General features: G+C 38.2%; 1 protein-coding gene across 22 annotated transcripts in view; it reads right to left on the reverse strand.

The window, feature by feature from the left end:
- DST (dystonin) overlaps positions 1-11,882 on the reverse strand; it is a 497,316-nt gene that overhangs the window by 163,696 nt on the left and 321,738 nt on the right. For all 22 annotated transcript variants that reach the window (XM_022581520.3, XM_022581525.3, XM_089918929.1 and 19 more), the window contains 14 exons: positions 11,682-11,810; positions 11,451-11,528; positions 11,211-11,372; positions 11,017-11,121; positions 8,280-8,375; positions 7,316-7,441; positions 6,562-6,714; positions 6,218-6,372; positions 5,885-6,011; positions 5,231-5,414; positions 4,142-4,299; positions 3,053-3,231; positions 1,985-2,123; positions 971-1,164 (listed from right to left, as the gene is read on the reverse strand). In XM_022581520.3, coding sequence (XP_022437228.3) covers positions 971-1,164; positions 1,985-2,123; positions 3,053-3,231; positions 4,142-4,299; positions 5,231-5,414; positions 5,885-6,011; positions 6,218-6,372; positions 6,562-6,714; positions 7,316-7,441; positions 8,280-8,375; positions 11,017-11,121; positions 11,211-11,372; positions 11,451-11,528; positions 11,682-11,810 — 1,985 coding nt within the window. The remainder of the gene's footprint in view (positions 1-970; positions 1,165-1,984; positions 2,124-3,052; positions 3,232-4,141; positions 4,300-5,230; positions 5,415-5,884; positions 6,012-6,217; positions 6,373-6,561; positions 6,715-7,315; positions 7,442-8,279; positions 8,376-11,016; positions 11,122-11,210; positions 11,373-11,450; positions 11,529-11,681; positions 11,811-11,882) is intronic.

Below are 11,882 nucleotides of genomic sequence, written 5' to 3' on the forward strand. Positions count from 1 at the left end.
TTTTTCTCCAGGATTTGCGCAATTTATCGGTACTGATTATTCTAGGGACAAGCCCGAGAGACTAAAGCTAAAAAGCAGGAAAACTGGAAAGTTAACCATAATAATTATCAATCAGCAAGTCTTGAGACCTATAGTTTGCAGCAATGGCAGTTCACTTCTGAAAAAATGACATGGTAGCAATGAATGGTTCAACATGGACTCAGAGGGTACTTTCTAGGAACTGTGATTAAACACCCCAGTTTCTATGATTTTAAAACCACTACATTAAACCTACAGATCATGTATTTTAGAGATTAGATACTAAATATTTAAACATAATTTATTTCTCACAAATGGCACTATATAATAAATGCATTTTAGCTGCATTAATAAAAACATAAACAATGAATGAGAAGGAACACTATTCCATTTCTTTTAAGATGAGCCCCCAAAACCATCCCATTTCTTTTCACTTTTTTATTTCAGTCAGTGGGCAAATGATTTTGACTTTCTTGTCTCTTTGATTAAAATGAGCATTAGGACATTTCAGTTTCTTTACGCTTCCTGTCTAGTATAGATGCTACATCCGGCCCTAGGAAATGCATGACCCACCCTCCTCTTACTAAGTCATGGTTATTTTGATATTATCAGTGGTAATAATTAGAGAATTCTCTAATAATTAGAAAATACATTGTTTTTTCCTTCAGAAAAGGCAAGTAGATTAACTATATAAATGCCAGAGTGCATAAACAGTTGTAATAACACAGAACAGAAAAATAACTTACTTGGAAGTTAAATATCTTACTAAAGGCCACCCTATAAAAAAGAAATGTAATTGGACAGAGCTCTTGCAATTAACACAATTAACTACATATGGAAATTAACTCTATGGAATGAATTACATATGGAAGTAAAAAGCCTAATACATTTAGACTTTACCCAGAATGCAGAGATTAAATCTGAGCTAAAACTGAATGAAAAGGGTGCTAACCTGTTGTCAATCTGAGCATGAACATTCTGCCACCTCTCAACCAACTGATCTGCTTTTTCTTTGTGCCAGTCAAAGTCAAGGTCACGCTCTTTGTAGGTTTTAAACATCTCATCACTGATGGTCTTTGCTCTCTGTAGCTCATCCTCCAGTGCGTGGAAGACTTCTCTTTTTTCATCCACTTCAGATCTCCATTGCTAAAATAGATCAATTTATAAAGTTACAAAAACGTATCAACCGCTCATTGTGTAAACACATTATTCACCTAATTTTACCATTCATTTACAAATGACTGCTATAAAATCAGACAATGGAAAGAATAGCTTTCATATACAAAATATTACATTAGCTTGAACCTTATAAAATTGCCAATATTTGACTGTACTTTGACCTAAAAAAACCAACAGTTTTATAGAGTTCAGTCTAACGAAATTTGCATATCAATAAAATAAACTTCATAAGCAAGTCTGCTACCTCGATAAGTCTTTTTCATTGTTTGTTTTTTAAATATCTACTGATCTCATTGTTTAAAAATGAACACATACATTAAAAAATCACTGAGAAAACTTTTCACAATTGGTTTACAACATCTTTACTCAGAGCTTTATAAATGGAAGAAAAGAAACAGACAAATACAACTATCAGCCTTTTTCCTTCTTAGATTAACTACTCTACTCACCTTGATTTCTTAAAGTAACTGCCTCTTTCCACAAGAAAATCTATTACCAATAATTTACTTTTTAGCTTCAACTCCTCTTGCTGCCGACACGAACAGACTATAAAAACCTACCGTCAAAAAGATCCAAACTTCAAATGAAAAGAACTCACCTCAAACTAAAAATGAATGAATACACTCATTTACAGTAAGCCATGGTACTACAGAGACAGGACACGGAATGGACAGAAATGTATTCAAGTTCAGATATTTAATGCTTGATGTCTGAAGACCTGGGCCAAGTGCTAGAGAAATACTTTTAAAGGATAATCTTAAAAAACAGCCAGCAGTGAAATGCATACCTTTAAAGTACTCATTAGATTCTCAATGTTATTCTTGTCAGCTATAACTGCTTCCTCTTCACACAGTTTAGTTTCATAGAATTTTACAAGGGCTTCTGCAGCATGAGTGTTTTTTAACACCAAGTTGACAATTTTCAACCTGAAAAAGAGAATTAAACAACACCCCCTTTTGGTAAGTGTTTATTTTCCCGCAATACAGTCCCAAAGCCCCATGAGGGTGCATGATGCAGCATGTTCTTCATCCCGAGACACTGACACTTTTATTACAAGATTAACATCCCACTAAGTAAGTCAGACAGAGAAAGACAAATGCCATATGATATCACCTATATGTGGAATCTAAAACATGACGCAAATGAACTTATCTACGAAACAGAACCAGATTCACGGACATAGAGATCAGACTTGTGGTTGCCAAGGGGGAGGGGGTTAGGGGAGGGATGGAGTGGGAGTTTGGGGTTAGCAGATGCAAACTGTTATATACTGAATGGACAAACAACAAGGTCCTACAGTAGAGCACAGGGAACTATATTCAATATCCTGGGATAAACCACAATGGAAAAGAATATGAAAAAGAATGTATATATGTGTATAACTGAATCACTGTTTCTGTAGCAGTGACTCGGCAGTAAATAACACAACACTGTAAATCAACTAAACTTCAATAAAATTTTTAAAAAAGGATTAACATCCCGCTAACTGTCTTCTAACAGAACCCATGCCCTGCCCCCACAGTGGTCTTCAGCAGGAGATTCCAACAGCAGAGGGGCTTCTTTCAAACCTAATTTAGACCAAGCCTGGGAGGAAAGTCCTATAGGCTACAACAGCTGAGCTACCAAAAGTACAGGCAACATGTGGGAAGCTCATTAATGCTCTAGTCTCTGAAGCTCACATTCCCTTTCAGCATGAAGATGCATCGTAAGTCCACAGAAATATTTAATATATTTGTTATTAAGAAAAATATTTTGTATTCTTAAAAATGAACATTTTTGGCTAAACAGCCTATATATATGTGGCACTTTTATGAAGCCAGTTTAGATGATTTCTATTAAGGCAGTGGTTCCATACTTCTCTATGTAGGTGGAGGACATGGAATAGACGTGGTTCATGCTCTGGACGACCACGCTGAGCTCGGATCGCAAGGTGGGAGCCGTGGAAGAGGCGGCCGCTTGACTGAAAAAGTCGTCGCATTTACTCGTGATTGTGGCCAAATCGCCTTTAAGTCGCTCCAGCTCTTTCTTTAGTTTCTACACAACAGAGAACAAACATGAGGATTAGGCTATCACTCCAGATGGTGTCTCTTTCTTCAAACACTTTAAAAATACACATTTCCCATTATGACCCTTAACTTAAACACGTACGTATTCTTTTTTCTTAATTGAAGTGTAGTTGATTTACAATGTTGTGTTAATTTCTGCTGTACAGCCAAGTGATTCAGTTAAACACATACATACATTTTGTTCATATTCTTTTCCATCATGGTTTATCACAGGATATTGAATATAGTTCCCTGTGCTATACATTAGGACCTTGTTGTTTATCCATTCTATATATAATAGCTTGCATCTGCTAATCCCAAACTCCCAGTATTTCCCTCCCCCACCCCCCTTCCCTTTGGCAACCACAAGTCTGTTCTCTATGTCTGTGAGTCTGGTTCTGTTTTGTAGATATGTTCATTTGTGTCGTATTTTAGATTCCACATATAAGTGATCATATACGGTATCTGTCTTTTTCTGATTTACTTCACTTAGTATGACCATCTCTAGTTGCAAGACATTTACATACTCTTTACTTTTACTTTATCAAAGAAATGAAGCCAAAGCAGTCAAGTTTCATAATCAATCATTCCCTCACTGTCCATCTCCTCGGGCCCAAACATCTAATTCAGTGCTTGTGCATCGAGCAGGTGAGAAACTGTGAGAAGCCCTTGCAGCCTCCACATAAATGGGTGAGAAAGCCCGTGTTCCTGTGTTTACCCAAGTGAGAGACAGAACTGAATTACAGAATCCTGGTCTGCCATCAGCGTTAAGTACATAGGCAGACCTCACCAAGTGACCCCTGGCAAAGGGAGCGTGTGAGAGGTCGCAGAGTCAACAGTAAAGGTCATTAAGACAGTAATCTGTGCTAATCTTGTCCCCACGCGCTTCTCAGCCTTACCTCCTGCTCTGAGATTCTGAACACGCTTTCGTGAAGGTCGTCTCTCTCCAGGGGGGTGCGGATCTGTCTGATGAGACGGTCTTCACAGCTCTCAAGCCGAAGCCTGAGGTTTCGGACTTCAGAGATGTAGAGATTATAAGCTGATTCCTCTTGCTCCTCTGTGAAAATAAATGTAATGCTTAGAAAATACCTCATTTTCTATCTTTTGGATGTTCTCGTTCATGATTTAACATGGCAGTTTTACTACTACTAAAACACAGCTAGTCAAACTAACGTTACCAATTATCACCACAAATCCACCCCAAGGATATAAACCTTGAAATCGTGGACATTACAATTTATGAAGATTTAATAGAATTTCCCCAACGCCACTTAAAGTACCGATACCTGGTTTATGATGTCTAAGGAAAGTAATGCATTGCTCTGTTTTGTGTTCACAGAAATGCGAATTATGTTAGCAGCAGATTGGTAATAAAAACTAAATTAAATCCTTTACAATGAAAGGTAAGGATTATGTTAATGTTTAAAAATTTTTTAAATAGAGTATTACTGCTAAGTTTTTTTGGTCTCTAAGTTATATCAAGTGTTTGGAATGAAATTTATATTTAACAAAAGTTAACAAGACAAAATCTTTTCCTTCAACCCCTGTATAAAGTTCAGGTTTGGTTATAGGAAATCTCTGCCCTTTGCTCTCAGTTTTGCTGTGAATCTAAAACTCCTCTAAGAAAAAGTCTTTAAAAAATCCAAGTTTGGTGTACGGAAAAATAATTGAAACTTTTCTGAAACTAAAAGATCATCACTCTGAACATTACATTGCAAAACAGTGAAAATGTTTAAAAGTAGATACACTAAGAATTCATTGTCATACGACTTGGTTGACATCTTTTTATTAATTCATCATTTGGAAATAACTGAATCCCTCCTTGAATCTTCCTACTTCAAACAGGCATTTAATGTTCCAATCATTGTTTCTACCTATTACAGGTGGATTGACAAAATATACCTAAGATTGAGATTCCCATTGATAGCAGAAAATAGCCTGGACTAAACACCCATCGGGAGAAAAAGGCAAGGATTCCCATGCTTTACCTCTTTCTGCAGATTTAAGAAGTTCTTGATAATACTGCTTACACACATTAACCTCCTTTTCCAGCTGTGTTATATCTGAACCTGAAAATATTTGGGATTCCTGGCTATCTTCGAGAAAATCTTCAAAACGAGACTGTAGATTACTCAGAACTTGCTGATGTTCACCAGGTAACATTGTCTTTATCTAAAGAAGACCAGTGATCCATTATAGAACTAAGAGTAAAATTTCAAAAGGACAGATCTCAAGTGGGTCTCATGGGACATGAGTTTATGTTAATAGTCATAAATAGAAAACCACTGGAAATTAATTTTTTCTTCATTTACAATCTTAGGTTTTAAAAGATGAGAAAAAACAAGACTATAAGATTTAATAAGTGAAATCAAACTACACCCATCTCTATATGCCCAAACACTATACCGTGTCTCCCAATGAAAATGTAAGCCCTGAATGAAGTATGGGATTTCCAGATTCCCCAGTCCTTAGAAAATGCCTCGTATACAGCAGACATGGGACAGATATTCATTGAATGAATGACTATTATCATGGAGCTGCTCGACTCCATCTTACCCCAGAGAAAATACAAAACCCACCCCTCGAGACAAGGGGCCCCAAATCTTTGGACAGGTTAGGTGGATGTGCAGATTTATACTTACTGAAGCCACATTGCTAGCTCGGATTCTGTCAATTTCATTGATGAGATAGTGCCAGGAGACCACACTCTTCATGTTTATGTGAGACTCATGCCAAAGGGTCAGGACGTTCTGATACTGCTGCTCAATTCTGAAATATATGAAAGAAAACTCAGATTCAGCCTTTCCACTCCCTCTGAACACATGCTACAATTTTTCTTTGTGTTTGTGACATATACTAGGTTTCCTAGTTCTAGGTCCTCCTGATCCTATGAGCCTTGTCAAAGCACTGATTGTTTCTTTAACCTTCAGAGAATTCCACAGCCAGGCCTACATCTGGAGCTAGTGCGCACAAACCTGTTTGCAAAGTCGACCGCCTCTTTATTTGGAGGAGGGACACTGAAGCACACAGACGGGACCATGGCTTCGTTCCCAGTGGGGCTGATGACCTTCCACTTAGCACGATGAGAGTTGTTCGCCAAAACACATTCATCATCTTTGAAAATGGTTATCTGGTTTTAAAAGAAGAACAGAATAACAAGACGAGGTCACTGTGGTACTCATCTTTTTCCACATCCAATCTTGGGATTTTTTTTTGTATTTTTGAGGTGGAAAACTTTAACACTAATGAGCAATATGACCTCATTTTTTAAATATATGAATAATGCCAGAATCTGGTCTGTTTCTAGGAGTTAAAGTACCTCAATTTGTCTGTAGTCACAGATGGCTTTGATCGGAATAGAAGTTTTGAGTGGACAGTCAGGATTTCTTGGCTTCAGCTGAATGATTGTTTTTGCTCTCCCCATCAGGCTTGCGACTGTGCTTTTATACTGCAAAAGCTCTTCTTTCTCTTCCTAGGGAATAAATCAGATGGATTTTAAAAGTAAAAACGTGTGCACTCTGTTCTTTTAGGGCTTTGCCTAAACGAACTTCACCAGAAGAATCTTCCCTGACCACCTGGTCTAAGCTTTCAATCCCTCCCCACCCCCGCTGACATCTCTCTTCCCTTGTTTTGTTTGGTTGTTTCTTTCCTCCTTCGCATTTACCACTATCTAACATACTATGTATATTTACTAATTTATCATGTTTATTGAGCTCCATCCCTGGCATATAAGCAGGATTCTTGTCTGTTTTGTTCACTGTTCTATCCCCAGCACCTAAAATAGTGTCTGGGATACAGAAATGTTAACAAGTATTTATGGAATGAATGACTAAACACAGACACACACAACACAGCGAAAGCATTTTAAAATATTCAGGCAATCACATGAAAAACACTTTTGTTGTATTTGTTACCAAAAAACACTAAAACTGAATGTTTAAATGCTTGATTGAGGCAGAAATATCAAGGGTACCAATGAAACATGAAGTTCTGCACATAGAAAACATAATAAAGCACTAATCTAGTCCTCACTATACATCACTGATGAAACTTGCAGGTTTTCCTATTCATACCATTGATTCCTGAACGAGGTCCTCCAGCTTGTGAATGCTGCTGGACCTGTCACAGCTGTACTTCCGCTGAATGGCGTCTTTTAGATTCCTCAAGTAATCCGTGGCTTCTTTGGCATCATTGAAAAACTAAGGAAAGATGAAAACTGGCAGTTAAAGTGTATGTAATGTCAGCAAAGCCCAGAGTTGTCAGTTACAAGTACCAGAGCCCTGTGTGGACCCCTCCTACATGGGAACAGAATATGATCACAAGACAACTTAGCCAAAATCATTCCTTTAACCAAACACCAATTCTTGAACTTGGATGATGATGAATGAATTCTAACTGTCCATCCAAAGTTTATGTCTATAGAGATCAGACTGGTGGCTGCCAAGGGGGAGGGAAGGTGGGGGAGGGATGGATGGATTGCAAGTTTAGGATTAGAAGATGCAAACCGGTATATGTAGGATGGATAAACAACAAGGTCCTACTGTATAGCACAGAAAACTATATCCAATATCCTGTGATAAACCAAAATGGAAAAGAACATGAAAAATAATATATACATATATATATAACAAAGTTTCTCTGTATACTGTGGTTTTGGCTCGATATCATTTTGACTGAACTTCTATTTCACTTTAGGGTCCAAACAGCTGTTAATCGGGGGTGAAATTCCAAGAATATTTTAAAATTTCTGAAGAACAGAAAGAAAGCTCTCTGTAATGAAATAGTTCCTTAATAAGAAGCATGGACAAAATTAAGATTTTCTGACATTTTAAGCATTTTTAAAGTATTTCTTCCTTACTAGAATGCTTCCATTTACCCTGAAGAACATATATCCCTATACCCTACAAAGAAAACATTTTGGTTTCTTTCCCCTGAACACTACATACATGCATCTTAACAGTACATTATGGAAATGTTTTCTGTAACTCAGCCAAAATTGCAATACCATCGATTGACATGGTGATTCTGCCTCCATACCTCGAAATAAGCGCTGTTATCCTTTATGTGCTTCTCTACGCACTGGCAGAGCTGCAGAATCCAGCTCCACTGCGTCTGCATCGCCGCTCGGTAGGCCTGACAGGTAAAACATAGCCACTGTTGCCGTCTGGACAGTAAGACACACGACTTACTTCTCAAGCATAAAAGACTCTAGTGTCTACATAGATGATGAGAATTCTTTAACAGAGTAAGACTTGAAAAATCGGGGTAGTCAAATGTCCCTCTAAACTATGAGTTTCCAGTTGTAACAAAGCCAGCCCTAAAAGTTTAAATATAAATTTTTCAATCAGTCCAGTCACTTTCTTTCAAATTTTTAGCTTCTTGACATTTTTTTCTTAAAATATATGGAAAAAGCTAGCTCTGGCTGTTTTTCCATGAAAACCTCTTTAATATTAGAAATGGATGCAAGCTATCCCAGCTTTTTAGAAAACCAACCCTCCACCTGCCAACACTTGCCTATATGGCATCTTCAGATATGCCTCTTTCATGACATTTTCCTTCATCTTTCTTTTTTCTGAATTTTTCTATTACTGGATCATAAAATACCCCTCCTGACACAAAAATACATGGTCTGTAGTTTTCTCTGTCTTTGCTTCCAAAACTAGTCTGGAAGCTCTTGGCAGGGGTGGGGGTGATTTATTTGTTTGTTTTTACTGGGACTGTTTGGGGAGGGTGGAAAAGGGCATAAGCAAGCCCTTATTAGTGTAATTCTGGAATTACATTCAAGATAATACTAGGGGGACTTCCCTGGTGGCACAGTGGTTAAGAATCTGCCTGCCAATGCAGCGGACATGGGTTCGAGCCCTGGTCGGGGAAGATCCCACATGCTGCGGAGCAACTTAAGCCTGTGAGCCACAACTACTGAGCCCACGTGCCACAACTATTGAAGCCCGCGTGCCTGGAGCCCGTGCTCGGCAACAAGAGAAGGCACCGCAATGAGAAGCCCGCACACAGCAACGAAGAGTAGCCCCCGCTCACTGCAACTAGAGAAAGCCGACGTGCGGCAACGAAGACCCCAACACGGCCAAAAATTTAAAAAAAGAAAAGATGATACTAGGAATTTTTATTTCATACGTTTTTACTTGAAATTTTATTTACCACTTGGTGTCTCTTTCCTGAGAGCAAAAATATTGTAGAAAAGACACCTACTTACTAGAAAACATGCAAGAAACACCCTTTCATATTTAAGGTTCAGTTCACTGGCTTCCGGAAGAGGGCGCCCTTGATGCTCTAATGACTGTCTTATGTAAGCCTGTCCTTCCTCCTGGAAAAAACACTCCTGCTGAGCTCTGTCCAGGCAGCTTTCTGGGTGGAATGCATAAGGCAGCACTGGAAATCTGGCAACACATCTGTATCACATTACCTGCTCCCTCCAATTAAGCTACTTGAGTAAATTGGCTATAAAAGATACATCGTGCATGGTCACATTATTAGTTTCTTTTTCACATAAAATATAAAAGAGTTAATAATTAACTATTATCCATTGCCCACAAGACATTGGATGGGCCCATGGAATCATAAGGACAACTACGGCTTAATTTTATTGTTCCAGAGACTTTCAGTTAATTAGACTAACAGCTCTACCTAAAAGTAATCAGGTTCACATCCACATTTTCCATTCCCATCAAAATTCTCAACCTACAATCGTCTTTCCTAACAGCTTTCATTCCTCTACTCCAAAGAATATCTATCCCACTTTTAGCTGATCATCATAGAAAAGTATATCCAGACCCTTCATGATTCTAACTTCCTTTCCCTGGTGCCACCCAACCTTCTGTGTCTTTAACATTCCTATGCAGCATTTCCTGGGGATGAAAACCACGTTTTTATGTGAAAGAAGGTCACCTATAATATTCCCAAGACCACCAAGTGAGGCCTAGAATTTTATGAATCTTTTGTGTCACGAAGACTTATTTCAGTGAACAAAGACTCAGATTCCTTTCTTCAATTGCGTGTCCCACTGTAAGCATAGCTTCATTTTTCTTCCTCTGGAAATACACCATATCTGTCCACGTTACATGCTTCTCGCCCTCTTACATCACCCCCTGCACATTCAGACAGTCACTAACTCTAACCAGTAGATATCAGGCCCCAAAAGTAAACACACCCCACCCCACCACCACCCCACGGGCAGCCTGATAAACCCTAGGTCAACCCTCCCCTTCTGGGTCTGAAATGTGTGTGTTACACCCTCACCCTGAGGAAACACCTCACAAAACCAGATCATGAATACAATTAGTAAATTAAATAATAACAACTAGTACTTCTTGAGAACCTACTGTGTACCAAGAACTGAACTAAATAGTAAGAGTACATTCTTCTTCTTCTCACACAACTCTATGGGTTAGAAGCAATTTCCCCCATTTTAGGTAAGTGAATGGGACTGAGTAAGGTTACATCGCTGGGGCAGTGTCATATGGTTAGGAAGAAATATCAACCTCAAAGCCTGTCAAGTAAAGGTCCTTTACAGTTACTGTACTACATCTCTTTGGCCACAGGGGTTGACAAAGTACCTTTATTGGAAGTGATGAGTGAGTGACACACTTCAGCAGAACTGAAGGCAAATCAGTATGATCTGTCAGAAACATTCTTTTTGATTCAGGTTATAATAGAAGTTTGATAGTTTGCATTTTTCAATTTATCAACAATAGAAGAATCTGAAGGGTAATAATCAAATGTCTGTATTCCACTGTGACTATTACACTTTCTGACTTACCTCAATGGTTAATCGGGCTGGGTGATTTTCCAGAAGCAGCTGCTCTGCTATCTCCTGAACTGATTTAATATTTTCTTCCTTTTGATCAAGTTCTCTCATTAATTCCTAATTTAAAGAAACAAGCAAGAAATATGTTAGAAAATGATAAAACCTGAAATGCATTTTTAACATCTAGTTACAGAAGTCATACTCACAGCGTGGTAATCTTTTTTCCGGGCTATGTTGGTATTTCTTTCACTCCAGTCATAAGCAACTTCCCCCTCTTCTTTTTCATTCAACCAAATAAGCTCATTAGTTGCACGAGTTACAAAACTGTGGAGTGTATCAAGGTGCCGTTCCTGATTCCTGGATGTGTTCTTTACAAGGAGAATCATTGTAAGAATCGTGTCTTTGCCACATAGAGGTAAGGGGAACAGGAAGTTAAAAAAACTTACCAAGAGTTTTGCATACTGATTTTCTAATCTGTGCAACTTTTCTGCATAAGTTAGTTTAAGAGGTGCCGTCATCTGGATCTATAACATGGGATAAAAAGATGGCAAGGTTAGGAATCTTAAGGAATTCTGATTCACAAGCAATGTATCGTTTACCCTGTTGCAACAGGGTCTTTATAGAAAGAGCAGAACAGGAGCTGGGATGAAATACATACAGATTTCAAATTCACATACCTCACTGATCTTAGCTTCTTTGAGGCTAGATTCAAATTCTTCAATAGCTTGGTGAACATTTTTATGATTTTCTAAATGGCTTTCAACACTTGGCAAATCTGATCCCCATTCAGTGCGGTCCAGCTGCACCTTTAAATAGAAAGATATAAGGTTTGAAAAAGAAACTGGTAGCAATAAAGCCTGAAATTCAGGTAAAGTAAA

The sequence above is a fragment of the Delphinapterus leucas genome, chromosome 10 (genome assembly GCF_059928025.1).
Source record: "Delphinapterus leucas isolate spDelLeu-1000000601 "Yukka" chromosome 10, BTC_Dleu_Yukka2, whole genome shotgun sequence".
Lineage (NCBI taxonomy): Eukaryota > Metazoa > Chordata > Mammalia > Artiodactyla > Monodontidae > Delphinapterus > Delphinapterus leucas.